Source organism: Vipera berus (assembly GCF_964194415.1).
Source record: "Vipera berus genome assembly, chromosome: 2".
NCBI lineage: Eukaryota > Metazoa > Chordata > Lepidosauria > Squamata > Viperidae > Vipera > Vipera berus.
The window spans coordinates 114,902,344-114,923,388 of NC_138203.1; the positions used below are offsets into that span (position 1 = coordinate 114,902,344).

Consider the following 21,045-nt stretch of genomic DNA (forward strand, 5'->3'; position numbering starts at 1 on the left):
TCATCTATTGGTGACTGAAATGAACAAACAACGATCGGGGGGGGGGGTTGTGCTTTTACTGCGGGGATCCTGGGCATTTGGCTGCTTTTTGCCCAAAGAAGCGACAGCGGGCATCAGTGACCGAGTCTGCCCTGAGAAAGTCCCCTACTTTTCTGTCGGGAAATGCCCCAAGCCCGATCTAGATGGTGTGTTAGATCGGGCGTCCCACAACAACACTGAGCGACGTCTTTCCGATGCTGCCTGTGGACCTCCACAGCATCTGATATTGGAGGCATGTCTGATCCTTCCTGGCAAGCCAGAGGGGATTCCAGTCCATGCCTTAATTGACTCTGGGGCCACCACAAATTTTATGGACTCAGCATTTGTGGCCAAATTGGCTGTTCCTCAGTGCCCGGTGGATCCGCCCATGTTAGTGGAGACTAGCGATGGTCGAGTGCTCCTGTCTGGGCCAATTACGGCCGCCACGCAACCATTATGTATGGCCATCAGTTCCCATGTGGAGGCCATCCAGTTCTATATCACCTCAGATCTGCATTTCCCCATGGTCTTGGGACTGGCGTGGCTCCGGACACATGACCCACAGATCTATTGGTCACAGAACCTGGTCACCTTCCCAAGCTTGCAGTGCGTGGACCACTCCCACCATATCTGTGCCAGCCAGGTGGAGGGTTCCCCAGGGGTTTCCTTGCCTCCTGAACTGTCCAACTTTGCTGATGTGTTCAGCGAGACAGAGGCGGATCAATTACCCCCGCACAGGCCCTATGACTGCCCCATTGATTTAGTCCCTGATGCGCCTCTCCCAGTGGGGCGTTTGTACTCCATGTCGGACCCCGGGTTGGCTGCATTGCAGGACTTTCTGGAGAAGAATTTGGCTCGAGGTTTCATCCGGCCCTCATCCTCGCCAGTGTCTGCACCCGTGCTCTTCGTCAAAAAGAAGTCGGGCGAATTGCGGCTTTGCTGCGATTATGGGAAACTCAATGCCATCACGGTGCGCAATCATTACCCGCTGCCTCTCATCCCTGAACTCTTGGACCGACTCCGGGAGGCTAAGATCTTCACGAAACTGGACCTGCGTGGAGCTTACAACCTCGTCAGGGTTCGGCCGGGTGATGAGTGGAAGACGGCGTTTGGTACTTGTTATGGACATTTTGAGTACACGGTGATGCCGTATGGCCTGACCAATGCCCCCGCTGTGTTTCAGCATTTCATGAACAACATTTTCCGAGATTTGTTGGATTAGTTTGTCGTGATCTACTTGGACGACATCCTGATCTACTCCCCGTCGCGTGAGGTGCACCATCAGCATCTCCATCAGGTCCTGCAGCGACTCCAAGAACATCGGCTATTTGCCAAGTTGGAGAAGTGCCAGTTCTACCGGGTGACCATGGATTTCCTGGGTCACCGCATTTCTCCTGAGGGCATCGCCATGGAGCCGAGTAAGGTTGAGTCTTTGCAGAGTTGGCAACCCCCACATTGTGTGAAGGATATTCAGCGACTTCTTGGGTTCGCCAACTATTACCGAGCTTTCATTCCTGGGTTTTCTGGTTTGACAGCTCCCCTCACCCAGCTCCTGCAGAAGAAGACTCAGTTTTAGTGGAATGCTCCAGAACAACGGGCTTTCCAGACTTTGAAGGAAGCCTTCATGAAGGAGCCCATCTTGAAGCATCCTGACCCACAACGGTCGTTTGTCGTGGAGGCGGACGCGTCCGACATTGCCATTGGGGCGGTGTCACTCCAGGCAACGACGCCCAGCGGTACCCTCTTCCCTTGCGCGTACCATTCACGAAAACTGAACCCTTCAGAGCGCAATTATATAATCTGGGAGAAGGAGCTGCTGGCCATCAAAGTGGCATTCGAGGCCTGGAGGGAGCGGGGCATCAAATCGAGGTCCGGACGGACCATAAGAATTTGGAAAACCTGCAGACCACTCGGAATTTGAACCAACGCCAGATCCAGTGGTCTCTTTTCTTTGCGAGGTTCGACTTCTGAGTTCGGTACATACCTAGTGGGCACAATCAAAGAGCGGATGCTCTGTCCAGGAAGCCCAAATATTCCAGAGTGGAAGACAAGCTTCTGCCCAGGACAGTGATCCCCGTCGAGTCTTTTGCTGTGGTGCGGGAGCCGGTTGATATATGGGCTCGGATCCGGGAGGCACAGCAGCAGGAGGTGTGGGTGGCTCAGCGGAAGGAGGAGGTGGGGCCAGATTCTCCTTGGATGGTCACAGATGGGCTCTTGTATTATCGTGACTGGCTCTACATTCTGGGAGGGCCACTCAGGGGACTCATCCTCAGCCAGTGTCACGATAACCGGACGGCAGGGCATTTTGGCCTGTTCAAGACCCTGAACCTGGTCTCCCATACATTCTGGTGGCCCCAAGTCCGACATGATGTCCAGACCTATGTCACTTCCTGTATCCCATGTAGGCAGGCCAAGTCAGCGACAGGGGCCCCGCCTGGATTACTGCAGCCCTTGCCGACATCCAAAAGACCCTGGGGGGCTGTGTCCATGGACTTTCTGACAGATTTACCCCCATCTTCTGGTTTTACGACAGTGTATGTGGTGGTGGACATGCTGATCAAGATGGTGCATTTCATCCCCTGTCGTGGCTTACCATCAGCCCATGCCACTAGTTGTATATTCATTCAGCAGGTGTTTTGGCTGCACAGCCTCCCTGATAGAGTCGTCTCTGATAGGGGGGGGCAGTTTACAGCCCGTTTCTGGCAGAAGTTGATGCATGCATTGGATATCAAAATTTGCCTCTCGTCCACGCATCATCCTCAAACTGACGGGAGAACCGAGAAGGTCATCGGTATTCTGGAACAATATCTGCGCTGCTACGTCAATGTGCAGCAAAACAATTGGGTGGACTATCTGGCCATAGCTGAGTTTGCATTCAACAATTCGCAGCACACCTCCACACAGATGACGCCGTTCTTGGCCAATGTGGGATATCACCCCAGTTTTTTCCCCTTTCTCCCGTGGACTCACCAGAGCTGGCAGCGAATGACTACATGGCAGAGTTACAGGCGATCCATCGATTGGTGCAACATCAGTTAGAGAAGGCCAAGGCCGATTACAAAAGGTTTGCTGATCGGTCAAGGTGGGATAAGCCTCCACTATTGGTGGGAGATCGGGTCTGGTTGTCCACCAGGAACCTACCATCAACACGGCCGTTGAGAAAGTTAGATCACCGATATTTAGGACCGTTCCCAATCGAGGCTGTCATCAATCTGGTTGCCTATCGCTTAACTCTGCCACGTTCCCTGCACGTGCATCCAGTCTTTCATCGGTCTTTGTTGGTCCCCGAGCAACTGGCCTGTCCACTCCACTGAGCAGAACCTCCCCCATCAGGACCTCATGATGGAGACAGCACCCCCGAGTACGAGGTCGCCAGCATCAGGGACTCCCGTTGGCTGAAAGGTCGTTTCCAGTACCTGATTGAATGGAAAGGCTACGGACCAGAGGAGTTCACCTGGGAGGATGCGACCACCATTCATGCTCCTGCTTTGGTGTCTGCTTTTCATGAACAATTTCCATCCTGACCGCATCCGGATCAGCAGAAGGGCCCTGCAGTGCGGGATAGTGTTGTGATTCAGTGTCAGCCTGTGGGTTCGGCAGTTGGGTTGGTCGATTCAGAGGAGGAGGAGGAGGAGGGGATTGGAGAGCCTGCAAAGGACAGTTCTGAGGCATCGCAGAGCTCTCAGCGAGGCCCCTCCCATCTGGTTACTACTCAGACCCAGCTGTGTGAGCCTGACAGCTTGGATGAAGATGACCCACAGCTGGCCTTGTTCAAGGATGCCTGAAGCAGGAGGCAGTCAAGCAGAAGTAAACAGAGGAAGGCAATGGGGCACCTTGGGAGGAGGCAAAGAGAAGCCATGCCTTGAAACTTTTTAAAAGGGGAATGTATGGGAGGTGCTGGTTGCTGAAGGCAACCATTTGAACAGCTTCTGTTTTAGTGGTTCGTATATGTTTTGCTCAGTTTCCTCTGTTTTGGATCTGTTTTGTGTAAATAAATTTGGCGGGCTTACTTCCAGCCTTTTTCCTTTTGAAAAGGGGTTGTCCCTGACATTTCTGCAGGGCTGGTAGTAGGCTGGAACAGAACACTGCCAATGTGAGTATGAACGTTCAGGACTTTGAAATAGAAACAGGCATATGGGCAGATCATAATTCATTGAAAATGACCTGGAAAGGAATACAAAAAGGGCCAAGATGAACTTTAAATTGTTCCATATTAAAAGAAAAAGAATTTATAGAGTTAACAAAAAAAGAAATGGAATTCTTCTTCAAAGAAAATAAAAAAGAAGATACAACAGCACAAAATCTATGGGACATAGCTAAAGCGTATTTTAGAGGTATAGCTATAACGTATATGGCAAGGAAAAATAAACAAAGAAAATAGCAATATGTATTATTAAAAAGAATTTGGAAAGTTAGAATTAGAACTGCAAAAAAATCCACAAAAAAGACTTTAGAAAGAAAAATGGATATAATGAAACATAAATTAAATCTGTTAGACTCAGAAAAAGTGGCAGAACAGATAAAAAGAGTGAAACAAATTTTTTTTGAAAATGCCAACAAGCCGGGAAGATGTCTAGCTTATAAACTTAAAAAACAGAAGAAAAAAAAGATACATAATTTACTCAATGGGAAAGGTTATTTACAATATAAAAATGAAGAAATAAAAAAGATAAAGACTTCCGGGTGGCTCTTCAGCGGCGCGGATGGTTGGGATCGACCGCCAGCCCCCTGATCTCGTTAAAGCCGCAGAGCAGTGACAATCAGCTGTTCTGCGGCTTGAAAACCCTTCCCCTCAGGTGAAGAGGGGAAGGGGAGCATTCTGGGTAGGGGTAAAGCTCCCCTAGAGCCCTAGAATATTTATTCTGGGGCTTGAAGGGTGAGAGCTCCCCTGAAGCCCGGAGATACTCTGGATCGGAGGACTTCTCTGCTTTTAAGCAGAGCAAGACGCTGAATCTACTCCTGCTGGATTTGATTGTTATCTTGAGCAACTGAAGCAGGCACAGCGGATGCAGGAGCTGTATAAATAGCAAGTATAAGGCTTTAACTCTGGAATCTCAACTTTCTTTCTGTTTCAATGATCGTCTTAGAAGGAAGGGGAAGATGGCGCATGAGTGATTCTTTGTAACAAAAATTGAAAGTGCATGGCTGGTGAGAGACGAAAATTAATTGGGTGTTAAAATGGCTTCTAAACCATCCAGTTTCTACTTTGAGAAGTGCGGGTGCATCACCAATTCAGCAACAGTCTGTACTACAGACTTTGATGCCACCCCCCCCCCCCCGCAGCACCTACACCTGCATTGACATTAAAAGATTTACAAGATGCTTTACAAGATGCTTTAAAAAGTCAATCTGAGCAAATATCTAAGCAAATGGCAGAGCTTATTGATGAGAAAAATACGAGAGGACATTTTATTGGTGTTTCAGGGGCTGGCAGCTTGTATTGAGCGTCTGGATGAATGTGTGGAAGAAGTAAATCAAAATAATTTGAGATTGGAGGCTAAAATATCTGAAACAGAGAATAAAGTGGATAAGATTGACAATGATGTGGTAATGATACAATACAGAGACATGGAGTTTGCCCTGAGGATAAGAGGTTTGAAAGAGGATTCAAAGGAAAATTTGAAAGGAGATTTTAGCAGAAGCTCTGGAACCGATTTTAGGGTGTCAAGCTGAAGATATTATGGTGGATATAGATAAAATATTTCCTGGATTTCCAGGCAAAGAAAATTAGCAAGAGATGTGGTAGTTTATTTCAGAAAGAGATCAATTAGAAATGTGATTGTTCAAGCTTTTCACAATAACAGATTTAAAGTGGCTGGTCAAGAGGTTTTGATTCTGAAAGAAATTCCTCCAAGAATCTTAAGGAAAAGGAAAGAGTTTGCTTTTTTGGCAGATGAATTAAAGAAAAGGCAGCTCCAGTTTAGATGGGAGATACCAAATGGATTGGTGGTGAACTATGTAGGTACAAGATATCGTCTTAATACAGTTTTGAAGGCACGAGATTTTTATTGCAATGTACTGAAAGCAGGTTCTCCACCATCCCCGGAATTTAAAAGAAGGAAGGAAGAAGGAGTGAGACAGGCACAAATGGAAAATATACAGGGAGATGCAGAAATTATTTCATTGAATGCAAAAGAAGCTCAGCAAACTTTGGAAACTGCGCAGCCCCAGGGTTTGTTAGAAGAATCTAAGACTCAAAGAGTGACACGGGCTGCAGCTAGACGAAAGCAACAAGAACAAGAACAACAGAAATCTATAACTACAACTCAAGAATTTACTTATAGTGAAGCAGTGGGAGATGCGCAACCAAAAAGGCAGGTGCGTGAGGATCTGCAAGATGCGCTCCAAAAGCTTCATGTCACAAAAGATGGTGACAAAGTTTCTAACTTGGAATGTTAATGGTTTAAATTCACCGCAAAAGAGAAAGAAAATATTTCAGTATTTGAAACAATTTTAAAATGATGTTACATGTTTGCAAGAGACGCATATTCGTGTCTGATCAAAAATATTTGATAAATTCTAGATTGGGTACTCAGTTTATTGCATCTGCTTCAGAAAAGAAGAATGGAGTAGTTATCTATGTGAAGAAGGATTTATCAGCTAATTTAATTGAAGCAGATAACCAAGGAAGATATATTATAATTGAACTTTTAATAGAAGGGCAGAAAATACTTTTAATTGGACTATATGCACCTAATCAACAGCAAGGAGAATTTTATAAATTTTTACATAATAAAATAATTCAATGGGATTATAAATCGTGTATTTTGATAGGAGACTGGAATGGAGTGCTGGATATGCAAAAAGATAAAAAAGGACGTTTTAAAAGCACACCAAATCATGCTAGATTGCCTAAATCTTTTTTTGATACGAAAGGTGATTTGGAATTGAGAGATGTCTGGAGAGAACAAAACGTGGATGAAAAGGATTTTACTTTTTTTTCTGATAGACATCAGTCCTTTTCCAGGATTGATTTTATATTGACTACTAATGATTAAGGGAATTAAAGATAAAGGGAATTAAAATAAAAGATCAAGATTATAGATTAAGGGCTTTTGCGGATGACTTGGTTATTACATTAACTCAACCGACTTTGTCGGTTGTAGACTTGATGGAGATAATTTTGCAATATGGAAAAGTTTCTGGATTTAAGATAAATAGGCAAAAAACTAATATAGTGTCTAAAAATATGACTATGGAACAAAAGGAAGTCCTAGAAAAATTAACAGGATTTGAAATTGTTAAAAAGATTAAATATTTAGGGGTATATATTTCAGTTTCAAATGTGAAATTATATAAAAATAATTATGAATTGTTATGGTTAAAAGTACAAAAAGAGTTAGATAGTTGGAGAAAATTACAATTGTCTTTATTGGGAAGAATTGCAGCAGTGAAAATGAATGTCTTACCAAAATTTTTATTTTTGTTTCAAATGATACCTATACTTAAAAAAGATTCAAATTTGGAAGAATGGCAGAAAGGTATTAATAAATTTGTTTGGGCAGACCGAGAGTAAAACTTAAGATAATGCAAGATATACGTGATATACGTGAAAGAGGTGGTCTTAAAATGCCCAATTTTAAATTATATTATGAGGCTGCGGTTTTATCATCAATTAGTGATTGGTTTAATTTAACACAAGGAAGATTACTGAATATTGAGGGATGTGATTTATTATATGGTTGGCATGCATATTTGTTGTATGACAAGAAGGTGGATAATATCTTTAAAACTCATATATTAAGATATGCTCTGTTGCGAGTTTGGAAAAAATACCGATATAAGTTAAATTATAAAATACCAATTTGGGCAATACCTAAACACGCAATAGAAAATATAAGTGTGGGATGTAAACATGATGTGACTACATATAAAGAAATACCGGTTGAGCTCCGGACGGCGCCCGATCTTCGCTCCTTTCGCCGCGATCTGAAAACATACCTGTTCGAACAAGCCGGCCTGGCCTGAGGGGGGATTGGTGGGGTTTTTACTATCACTTTATTGGGGTTTTATTATGTATTTATTGTTGGGCATGTATTTAATTACTTTTTAATTTTTGTAGCTTTGTGTTTTATTCTTGCCCTGTACACCGCCCTGAGTCCTTCGGGAGAAGGGCGGTATACAAATATTAATAAATTAAATTAAATTAAATTAAATTCTTAGATTGGAAAGGAATGTATGGCAATTAAAGTTGTTTAATATTTTAAAAGAAGAAAAAATAGTTCAGACCTGGTTTCAGTATGGGCAGTTACAAGCTAGATGGAAAGAAGACCAGAAAATTGGCATTTCGACAACTGATGAAAATTTGGTAAAACAAATTAGAGATCAAAGTCAAGTGCATATAAGAAGGATATATAATGCATTGATAGAAATAGATTCAGAAACGGAACTTGTTAAAGACTGTATGAATGCAGCCGCGCGAGTGGTGGTGGGAGTTTCCCGATACTCCCATGTAACACCTCTACTCCGTGAGCTGCATTGGCTTCCAGTTGTCCTCCGGGTAAGATTCAAGGTGCTGGTTATGACCTATAAAGCCCTAAATGGCATGGGTCCGGGTTACTTACGGGAACATCTGCTGCCGGCATCAACTTCCCTTCGTCCAGTGCGCTCCCACAGAGAGGGCCTCCTTAGGGTGCCGTCGGTGAAAGAGTGTCGACTGGCGGCCCCCAGGGGGAGGCCATTCTCTGTGGGCACGCCAGACCTGTGGAACTGTTTACCGGTGGAGCTCCGGACGGCTCCCGACCTTCGCTCCTTCCGACGTGACCTAAAAACATATTTATTTGAACAAGCCGGCCTGGTCTGATGGGTTTAGGGGTATTTTAATGTTTTGTAATTTATTAAATTGGGCTATTGTATTTAATATTTTTTAATTTTTATATATTGTATTTTATTGTATTGCCCTGTACACCGCCCTGAGTCCTTCGGGAGAAGGGCGGTATAAAAATAAAATAAATAAATAAATAAATAAATAAATAAATAAATAAATAAATAAATAAATAGAATGGGCCCAGAATTTTCAGGAGCCAATAACAATGGATATTTGGGGAAAAAAGTGGGTCAGAAATGTAAAATTCACACAGGCACAAAATTTAAGAGAGAATTGTTATAAAATGTTTTATAGATGGCATTTAGATCCGAAAAAATTAGCTTGTATGTATCCAAATTATCAGCCTAAATGTTGGAGGTGTGGTTGTGATGATGCAACGTATTATCATATATGGTGGATTTGCAAAAAAGTTAAAGCTTTTTGGATTAAAATTTGGTGGAATGTGCAGAAAATATTTAAGAAAAAGATAAGGTTTTCTCCACAGTTATTTCTGTTGGGTATTATTACAGATTGTACTGTTATAGAAACCAAATTGATGTTGAATTTAATAACGGCAGCAAAACTTTTGGTATCTCAATATTGGAAGAAGGAGGATCTGCCTACGATAGAAGAGTGGACTTTAAAAGTTTGAAACCTGGCAGAAATGGCAAAAATCTCAGCATATTTGAAAGAACAATCGCAACAGAGATATATTCTGGAATGGAGAAGATGGATTGATTATATTCAGAATAAATATGGGACTAAAAAGTTTCATTTAGCATATGAATAAGCATTAGTATTATAAGATGTATTATTATTTAGTTATTATTATTTAGTTATCTAGTTATGTTTAAGGGGAGTTAAAGTGCAATAGAATTTTAAGTGTTTTTTTTAGTCAGTTCGCTTATTTTAGCTTAAGTTTGTAAAAGTTAATACCCTGTATTCAGCTCTGGGAAGTTGGGGGGGAGGGGGAGGGGGAGGGAGGGAGTTTATGTTTTTAAAATGTATTTTAAAACTTTTCAATAAAAAAAGATAAAGAATTCTATAAGGAACTGTATGATAAGGAGGAGACTTCAAGAGAGAAAACTGTAAAATACTTGGAAGAAAGTAATCTTCCAAAGATTTCAGAGACATTTAAAAATATGTTAGACAAAGGGGTTACAATGATGGAAATAACAGAGGCCATAAAGAGACAAAAAATGGGAAAACACCAGGTCCAGATGGACTTCCTTTTATTATTAAATTTGTATACCGCCCTTCTCCCGAAGGACTCAGGGCGGTTAACAGGGCATATATAAATAACAATACAAAAATTAAAAAGGAATTAAACAGGTGCCCAATTAAAATTACAATAACAATAGAAGACCCATTAAAAACCCTAATGTTCCCCATCAGGCCAGACCAGCTAGTTCAAATAAGTGGGTCTTCAGACCGCGCCGGAAGGAGCGAAGGTCCGATGCCATCCGGAGCTCAACCGGCAGTTGGTTCCATAGCGCCGGAGCGCCCACAGAGAAGGCCCTCCCCCTGGGGGCCACCAGTCGACATTCCCTGACCGGAGGCACTCTGAGGAGGCCCTCTCTGTGGGAACGCACAGGGCGGAAGGGAGTTGACGCCGGCAGCAGGTGGTCCTCGAGGTACCCCGGACCCATGCCATGTAAGGACTTGAAGATCATAACCAAAACCTTGAATCTCACCCGGAAGACAACTGGTAACCAATGTAGCTTGCGGAGCAAAGGTGTAACATGGGAGTACCGGGAAACTCCCAAGAGTTTCCCGGTGGAGTTATATAAGAACTTACAAGAGATATTAAGCGAACCATTGAAAGATGTTTGTAATGGACTTTTATTAGAAGCTAAAATGCCAATGACGTGGATTGAAGCAAATATTACTTTAATACCAAAAGAAGATTTGGATTTGACCCAGATTAAGAACTATAGACCGATTTCATTGCTCAATGTGGATTATAAAATTTTTACTTCAATAATGGCAGAGAGATTGAAAAAATATTTGGTTGAATTTATACACCCAGATCAAAATGGCTTTTTACCAAAGAGACAAATTAAAAATAACTTAAGAGTGATAATAGATGTATTGGAATACTATGAGCTACATCCAGGGAAACAAATGACATTAATATTCTTAGATGCTCAAAAGGCATTTGATAATCTTATGAATTTATGGTTCATCAACTACAAACAATGGACTTTGGACAGAATTTTATAAATATGGTAAAAACAATATATATTAAACAAACATCCAAAGTGATTGTGAATGGAGATTGTACTGAGAGCTACTGGAATGCGCTGAGATGGACAGATTAACTATGAGGCTGAAAGACAAAGAAGAAACAGAATATTACCAAAGCTGGAATTTATTCTACAAATGGCTAGAGGAGAGAACCAAAGAGTAGGACTTGACTATGTATTAGCGTTTTATGAATCCAGACCACACACTGATTGAAAAATTAACATATGTATGTAGAGGGGAAAAAAATAAAAAGCTTATTACAAAAAAAAAGTAAAGCTTGAAGGCAACTTTTGGTTTTCTGTATTTTTTACTAGCAAAACCTCAGAACCTGCATATCACAGCTGGAGACTGCCTTGCAGTCTTCTCATGAGGAGCAACTGTCTGGAGCAGTTGTGGGTGTTTTTAAGTCATCTCCTTGTCTGGCACAGTTTAAAGAGCCGGTCTATTCACCAGCTCCCCTTCATGGATTACTGCCTTGTCGTGGCGAAGGGGCTTGCGTAATTCAATGAAGCTATGGGCTATGCCGTGCAGGGCCACCCAAGACGGACAGGTCATAGCAGAGAGTTCTGACAAAACGTGATCCACTGGAGAAGGAAATGGCAAACCACTCCAGTATCTTTGCCATGAAAACCCTATGGACAGTACCAAAAGGCAAAACGATATGACGCTGGAAGATGAGCCCCTCAGGTCAGAAGGCGTCCAATATGCTACTGGGGAAGAGCAGAGGGCTAGTACTAGTAGCGCCAGAAAGAATGAAGCGACTGGGCCAAAGCCGAAAGGACGCTCAGCTGTGGATATGTCTGGTGGTGAAAGGAAAGTCCGATGCTGTAAAGATTTTTTCTCCATAGGAACCTGGAATGTAAGATCCATGAATCAAGGAAAGCTGGACGTGGTCAAACAAGAGATGACAAGACTAAACATCGACATCTTAGGTATCAGCGAACTAAAATGGACAGGAATGGGTGAATTTAATTCAGATGACCATCAGGTATACTACTGCGGGCAAGAATCCCTCAGAAGAAATGGAGTAGCCTTCATAGTCAACAAAAAAGTAGGAAAAGCAATACTGGGATACAATCCTCAAAATGACAGAATGATCTCAGTTCGAATCCAAGGCAAACCATTCAATATCACAGTAGTCCAAGTCTATGCCCCAACCACCGGTGCTGAAGAGGATGAAATTGACCGGTTCTATGAAGCCCTACAGCACCTTATAGAACTAACACCCAAAAATGATGTCCTTATCATCATGGGAGATTGGAATGCTAAAGTAGGAAGCCAAAAGATAACTGGAATAACAGGCAAGTTTGGCCTTGGAGTACAAAATGAAGCAGGGCACAGGCTGATAGAATTTTGTCAAGAGAATACGATGGTGATAGCAAACACTCTTTTCCAACAACCCAAGAGACGGCTTTACACATGGACATCACCAGACGGTCAACACAGAAATCAGATTGACTATATGCTCTGCAGCCAAAGATGGAGAAGCTCTATACAGTCAGTAAAAACAAGACCAGGAGCTGACTGTGGCTCAGACCATGAGCTTCTTGTTGCAAAGTTTAGGCTTAAATTAAAGAAAGTAGGGAAAAGCGCTAGGCCAGTCAGGTATGAATTAAATCATATCCCTGTTCAATATACAGTAGAGGTGACAAATAGATTTAAGGAATTAGATCTGATAGACAGAGTGCCTGAAGAACTATGGACAGAGGTTCGCAACATTGTACAACAGGTAGCAACTAAAACCATCCCAAAGAAAAAGAAATGCAAGAAAGCAAAATGGCTGTCTGAGGAAGCTTTGCAAATAGCTGAGGAAAGGAGGGAAGTAAAGGGCAAGGGAAAAAAAGAAAGATATGCCCAATTAAATGCAGAATTCCAAAGAATAGCTAGAAGAGATAAGAATGCCTTCGTAAATGAACAATGCAAAGAAATAGAAGAAAACAATAGAATAGGGAGGACCAGAGATCTTTTCAAGAAAATTGGAGAGATGAAGGGAACGTTTCATGCAAAAATGGGCATGATAAAGGACCAAAATGGCAGGGACCTAACAGAGGCAGAAGAGATTAAGAAGAGGTGGCAAAATTACACAGAAGAACTATACAAGAATGAGCTTAATGTCCCTGATAATCACAATGAGTTGGTCACTGACCTCGAGCCAGACATCCTAGAATGTGAAGTGAAGTGGGCCTTAGAAAAGCTGAGCAACAACAAAGCTAGTGGAGGTGACAGTAATCCAGCTGAGCTATTCAAAATCTTAAAAGACGATGCAGTAAAAGTGCTACACTCAATTTGCCAGCAAATTTGGAAAACTCAACAGTGGCCACAGGATTGGAAAAGATCAGTTTACATTCCAATTCCAAAGAAAGGCAGTGCCAAAGAATGTTCAAACTATCGCACCATTGCACTCATTTCTCATGCTAGTAAAGTTATGCTTAAAATTCTGCAAGCTAGACTCCAGCAGTATGTGGATCGAGAACTACCAGAAGTACAGGCAGGATTTCGAAGAGGCAGAGGAACTAGAGATCAAATTGCTAACATACGCTGGATCATGGAGAAAGCTAGAGAGTTCCAGAAAAACATCTACTTCTGCTTCATTGACTATGCTAAAGCCTTTGATTGTGTGGATCATAACAAACTGTGGCAAGTCCTTAAAGAGATGGGCATACCAGACCATCTTATTTGTCTCTTGAGAAACCTATATGCGGGCCAAGAAGCAACAGTGAGAACTGGACACGGAACCACCGATTGGTTCAAAATTGGGAAAGGAGTCCGGCAAGGCTGTATACTGTCGCCTTGCCTATTTAACTTATATGCAGAGCACATCATGAGAAAGGCAGGGCTAGATGAATCAAAAGTTGGAATTAAGATTGCCGGAAGAAACATCAACAACCTAAGATATGCAGATGATACCACTCTAATGGCAGAAAGTGAAGAGGAACTAAAGAGCCTCTTGTTGCGAGTGAAGAAGGAGAGTGCAAAAGTTGGGTTGAAACTAAACATTAAGAAAACCAAGATCATGGCATCTGGCCCTCTCAATTCCTGGCAAATAGATGGGGAAGAAATGGAGGTAGTGACAGATTTTATTTTCCTGGGCTCCAAGATCACTGCAGATGGGGACTGTAGCCAAGAAATTAAAAGACGCTTGCTCCTTGGGAGGAAAGCCATGGCAAATCTAGACAGCACACTAAAAAGCAGAGACATCACCCTGTCAACTAAAGTGCGTATAGTCAAGGCTATGGTCTTCCCAGTTGCAATGTATGGCAGTGAAAGCTGGACCATAAGAAAGGCTGAGCGCCAAAGAATTGAAGCCTTTGAACTATGGTGCTGGAGAAGACTCCTGCGAGTCCCTTGGACTGCAAGGCGATCAAACCGGTCAGTCCTAGAGGAGATCAACCCTGACTGCTCTTTAGAAGGCCAGATCCTGAAGCTAAAACTCAAATACTTTGGCCACCTAATGAGAAGGAAGGACTCACTGGAGAAGAGCCTCATGCTGGGAAAGATTGAGGGCAATAGAAGGAGGGGACGACAGAGAATGAGGTGGCTGGATGGAGTCACTGAAGCAGTAGGCGTGAGCTTAAATGGACTCCAGAAGATGGTAGAGGACAGGAAGGCCTGGAGGAACATTGTCCATAGAGTCGCGATGGGTCGGACACGACTTCGCAACTAACAACAACAATTCACCAGCTCTTTATTCCTCCTCTATTGTTAGCTCTGTTTTTTGTCGGGCTATCTTAAATCCATCATTTTTTTCCCAGGAACCATTTTAAATTCACCATTTCTTACCCAGCAGTTCCACTTAAAGGCTTTTAGACTTTGTTGATTTGGACCAACTGCTGAGTCACTTTGATTGATTGCAATAACAACCTAACAGGATACAGGGATCAAATGAAAATTCAATTACTACAAAACACTGCATGCAATAGGACAGAAGGAAAAAGAAGTAGAAATATCCAAAAGAATACTATGGATTTCTACAGTGCTTTTTTGTAAAAGAAAAAGGAGCCGGAACTCACACGTCATACAACCCGCTTTGCCTACCCTACAAGGTTCCATTCAAAAAAGGTGCCGGAACTCCGTTCTGAGCTTTCTATGACAAAAAAGTCCTGGATTTCTACTAGACATTCCAAAACCTCATTGAGATTTGACATATTGATTTTTATCACCACAATCCTCATCAAATATTTTGGTATTAACCCCAGAATTCCTATCCAAGACATCTAGAGATGTCCATCTCCTACCTGGGAATTAAAGTCATCACATCTTGTGAACAGCCAATTAGGAAACAGTGACTTGTATGCATGCAAAAAAAACCATTATAGTAACACAACTATGAGTGTGGATTGCATCATCCTTGGTTGGGTTCCCAGAAAACTTTTATTAGCTTATGCTGATATCTCAATTTAGAAACCATTATGTCTCCTGGCTTGCAGTGGGAAAGGAGTGAATAAATGGTTTGGAGATAAGGCCACCTTTGGCTTTTAAGTGGGATGCTAGGGACAATATTCCAAAGATCTGTGACAGTAGAGCAAGAAAATAGGTGGGGCCAGGGTAAAAATAGCTTAATGTGTTCCAATGTTAATTTAACTAAAATGAAAATTTAATTGATTACACATCATTGTTTATTATGTATTTCATACTTTCCTTAGATGTCAGAGATAATTATTCAGTGCACCTCAAGAGGTTTTAGGATCACTGTTGGGCAGAGTGGTTCTGTGGCTTACAATATATATGAAACATTTTATATTCACTAATATATTGGACATTGTACATGTGCTAAACATTATAACGTTGAATATTTCATGTGGGGGAAAGATCCCAAATATAATCCATCCTGATGCCAGCTAAAATCAAGATCAACAGTCATAAAGGAACAAATGCAATCCATAGAATTATTGTTCTTGGAACTCTTCCAATCCAGCCCCAGGCTCAGGGCAGGAATCCTCATGTTATCCCAGGGGTCTTCAAACTTGGCCCTTTTATGACTTGTGGATTTCAGCTCCCAGAATTCCTCAGCCAGCGTGCCTGACTGAGGAACTCTGGGAGTTGAAGTCCATAAGTCATAAAAGGGCCAAGTTTGAAGAGCCCTGTACTATCCATTAAAAGTAGCCCATGTTGAACTGAATAGCATAGTCAAACACCAGGAGTTAACCACAGGAAATGTTTTATGGTATTTGTACTATATCATAAACAGTTTTATGATAATTTTTATGTCATAAAATGTTTGCCAAATTTCAGTTTTATGGGAGACATGGGTCACAGATTTTGGACAATTTCTGTAAGCTGGTCCATGATTTGAGGACCCTCGGTTTAAAAATTGTTGCTCTATGATGTGCTGTTTCACTTAGTTAAAGGTTACAAGAATGAGAGTTTTAGTACTATATAGGCAGATTAACACAAATCCAAATTATTAAAAAAAAATCCCAAGATCCTTAAAATTCTGGTTCTCAATGCTTTTTTCATTAAAAACCCATATTTTAGCATATTCAAATAAATAATCTTAACACATAGGTGAATCCAATAAAAATAAATGGGTCAACCAGATAAAAGGCTGAATTTCCTTGACAAGATGCTTAATTGGCTCCCTAAGCATTATATCCTTAGAGAAATTGCAAAAACCAGATTTGGGCTTGGACTGCAGCTCCTAATCTGTTCCTCTCTACATCAATGTGAGGCTGTCTGTTTATTATTTGGGGTTCAGTGGTCCCTGCCACAGAGATTTATGAACACTTGCTTATAGCTTAATATAGGATATGGTTTTATCTACTTGTGGCTTCATCTACCTACCAGATTTAAATAAACCAGGTCTTCTGCAATGTGAATTCAACTTGGATACTCAGCCAATGCCCACAGGACTCTATAATAGAGTCTGTCCCAATGAATTATGGACTCCCCATCCATTTCCAGTTTTGCCATCATTCGCCACAATACCTGATGCTGTCAGAACTTGCTTGATATAATCAGGATGAACCAAGGACAAGACTGGCAGGAAGGGCCCCATCCATAACATAAATGTCGTGGAGAAGGTGCTTACAATCTGTACCAATTTGACCAATCCCTCTTCAGTGGGTGGAATCTGCAATGGATAAAGGCACTGAATGCTGGTGCAAAAAGGAGGAGAAAGTTATAGGGCTAGTTGGCCAACGCAAAAAAAGAGACTGGAGAAAGACTACAAAAAAATAGCTTTGCTCTGAAAATACCCTATTGAACCTGGTGTTGAGGTTATGGTCACATGTCAAAAGCAGGCATCTATAGTTCTAGTAAAATCCACTGAGCAGCAGAAATGCAGGCCTTGAGCCCTAGAGGCACTGGCTAAGGATGCAGTCACCTTTCATTTTCATCAAGTCTTAGGCAGGCTTCTCCAAGTGTAAGCTACCATTTCACCAGGTTCATTTTGTAGATGTTTTCCGTGTTCTTTCATTTAAATAATGTCATCTATTGTGAGCCAGGAGGAGTGCTTTCTCTGTTGTGGTGCATGCTCTTTGGAACAGCATCCCCCCAGATATCCATGTGGCACCCACCATTCTGAAACTCCAAAAATCATTTAAAATCTTGTTATTCTCATAGATCCCAGATGTTTTGTTCAGAGTTTTTTTTGAGGGGATAGTATATGGAGTTTGTCTTTTCTGGACATACAGAGTTTTTTGTTTGTTATTGGTTCTTTTTAATAAAAGCTGTCCAGAGTGGCTCTGGAGTCACTAACTAATAGCAAAATAAAATATATTGAGACACTATTGAACAGGAAAAAAAATGTAAATAATCAAAACTGCAGAGGGCAGAGGTCAACCCCTAGGCCCCTTAGTTGTGGGGTGCCTCAGGGGTTGGTACTTTCGCCTCTCCTGTTCAACATCTATATAAAGCCGCTGGGAGAGATCATCTGTGGCTTCGGGGTGGGGTATCATCAATATGCTGATGATACCCAGCTTTTCATCTCCACCCCGAACCAACCCAGTGATGCCCTCGATGTGATGTCCCGTTGCCTGGAAGCGGTACAGATTTGGATGGGAAAGAACAGGCTCCGGCTCAACCCAGCCAAGACTGAGTGGCTTTACGTACCGGCATCTTGTTTAGTCCAAGAGGTTCCATCTTTGGTTATAGGAGGAGAGATGTTACCTCCCGTTGATAGAGCATGCAATCTAGGCGTCCTCCTGGATTCACGACTCAGTTTTGAAGATCATATTGGAGTCGTGGCTAGGGGGGCATTTGCCCAGGTTCGCCTGGTACGCCAGTTGCACCCCTTTCTGGACCGAGATGCCCTACGTACAGTCACCCACGCACTCGTTACCTCACATATAGATTACTGCAATGCTCTCTACATGGGGCTGCCCTTGAAGACCACCCGGAGGCTTCAGCTGGTGCAGAGTGCGGCTGCACGGGTAGTGATGGGAGAACCCCGATACTCCCATATTACACCCTTCCTGCGTGAGCTGCATTGGTTACCAGTTGCCCTCCGGGTGAGATTTAAGGTGCTGGTACTTACCTTTAAAGCCCTACATGGCTTAGGCCCGGGATACTTGCAGGACCATCTGTTGCCAGGAATGAATTCCCATCGCCCAGTACGCTCACACAGAGAAGGCCTCCTCAGGGTACCGTCTGCTAGACAATGTCGGCTGGCGACCCCCAGGGGGAGGGCCTTCTTTGTGGGAGCGCCAGCCCTGTGGAACCAGCTCCCCCCTGAGCTTCGGATGGCCCCAGATCTCCAGTCCTTTCGCTGCAGCCTCAAAACACTCCTTTTCCACCTGGCTGACCTGGACTGACAGGGATTTTAACTTATGTTTTTAATTTTTTTAACTCTAATTTTTAATTTATTTTAATTTTAATTTTAATTTATTGTACAGGGGCCTTTAATTTTAATTTTATCTTAACTTCTGTATTTATTGTATGTTATTGTTGTTAGCTGCCCTGAGTCCTTCGGGAGATAGGGCGGCATATAAGTCCCAATAATTAATAAATAAATAAATAAATTTACAAAGACAGCATATTGCCCCAACAATCTGGGTCCTTATTTTACCAACCCTGGAAGGATGGAAGGCTGAGTCAACCTTGAAGCTGGTCAGGATCGAACTCCTGGCAATGGGCAGAATTAGACTGCAATAAGGTATTCTAACCACTGCATCACCAGAGCTCTTCTGTGCCACCATGGCCAATAACCTGGCCATGCAAGTGCCCAGCCAGTGTAAGAAGATGACAGAGGTAGTATGCACAGGCCTTTTTAAAAACACCCCCATCCATTCTAGTGGATTCCTCCCTCTCTCCATCTGCTTCACTTCCAACTTTGAACACTTCTATTACAAGATCCAAATGCTCCTGTGCCTTTGTGTTTATTTTTTTTAATGGTACCAATGTCTGAAGAGATGCATGTATGCACAGATATGAAGTTTTAAAAATTCAAAAAAAATGTGCATCTGGTCACAACTTTCTGTGTTATTGACTGCTCTTTTAGAAATCCATCATTTCCCTTCTGTCCAGCAATTAGCTTTCCAGCAATTCTTATTCTGGCTATTTCCCTTCTGCTGGAATTGGAAGATGTAGCATCCTTGTGGCTCTGTCTGTCATAGGCCTCAAGGCTGTGGTGTGGTATAGGAGAAGCATCTGTGGGCAGCATTTTAGATCTCCTGTAGTAATAACTTGTGCAAATGCTTAGATTTTGGCATTTTTCCATTCCTTATACTATGTCAGAACCCATTCCTATTTCATTTCTATCTATCCCCTCTGACCCAGAATCAAATCTCAGCTTTCCTTGGGTTCTGCCATACTCCTAAGTGGGAGAGGGGATGTGCCTGTGGGTTTATTACCTCTGCTTCCTCTATCCACTACAATGTAACATTTTGCTTTCATTTATTGCCTCTGTTTCCTCTATCCACTACAATGTAACATTTTGCTTTCCGGCATTATATCTCTCTCTGAACTTTCTCTCCCTAAACTGTCAGCTAGAACAAGGGACGGAATAAGGAATGTAACCTCTGTGCCTGGTTTATTTCTATGCTCTCAGAGGAAGGTGTGAAGAGCCGCCTGACCATCGCTGTGTGAACCGGAGATGGGCCAGTGTTATCTCCCCTTTTCCCATGATGGACCTAACACCTGGGGATTGGCCATCCCACACTGGCCGGATGAACTATGGGGTGGGGTCTTGCTTGGGGATATCTTAACCTATCACTCTGCAAGGGAAATCTCAGATCCTGTCTATTATGCCTGCTATCAACTACTCTTAATAAAATTCCTGTTGGAAGAAATTGTTTCCAAGAGTTCTGCTTTCTTAAGATGTGGGATTGAAGTGGGTCCTGACATACTAGCTGGACTTACCATTCCTATGTGGCCTAGGAACCAACTGCAGTGAGGCAGCTGTGGGAAACTGCGTAGTCTCTGGCAGTTGACATAATAACAGTGGCAGATGTCAAAGGCCTTTAAACATTGATGGATGAGGAAGACCAGCAGGCATAGCAGCAGGCTGGAGATAACCATGGTTCGGAACAAGGTTTTCTCCATGGCCAGTTTCTCTAGCAGCAAGTCTGTGAGGGGCAACATTCTGGAATAAAAAGAAAGTAGATGAAGTATAGAACAGAATTCTTGGAGTAATTTGTACATTTGGTGAAAGAAAAAGACCTTTGACCTTAGAGGGCCCCCACCTTCAAATCCCACTTCCTGCAGGAACCCAAGTTAAAGCACCCCAAATTTAGTCTAATGAAGAGAAGGTTCATTGGAGATATGATAGCAGTCTTCCAATAATTGAAGGGCTGTCACAAGGAAGAGGGGATCATTTTATTCTCTATCAACACCCAAGGGCAGGACAAGAAGGAATGGTGGAAGCTCATCACAGAAAGATTCAGCATGGAACTAAGGAGGATTTTTCTTACAGTGAGAACAATAGAGCAATGGAATACTTTACCTCCCTTAGATGCAGGAGCTCCATCACTTGTGTTTTCAAGAAAAGACTGGACAATCATTTGTCTGAGATGGTATAAGGACTCCTGTCTTGGGAT

The 21,045-nt window shown here is 42.5% G+C and overlaps 1 protein-coding gene across 1 annotated transcript in view; it reads right to left on the reverse strand.

The window, feature by feature from the left end:
• CYP4F22 (cytochrome P450 family 4 subfamily F member 22) overlaps nt 1-21,045 on the reverse strand; it is a gene marked incomplete at its 3' end in the record, with an annotated part of 145,548 nt that overhangs the window by 58,203 nt on the left and 66,300 nt on the right. Inside the window, exons 2-3 of the mRNA XM_081317912.1 lie at nt 20,369-20,591; nt 16,997-17,141 (exon numbers count right to left, since the gene is read on the reverse strand). Coding sequence (XP_081174038.1) covers nt 16,997-17,141; nt 20,369-20,590 — 367 coding nt within the window. The 5' untranslated portion in view covers nt 20,591. The remainder of the gene's footprint in view (nt 1-16,996; nt 17,142-20,368; nt 20,592-21,045) is intronic.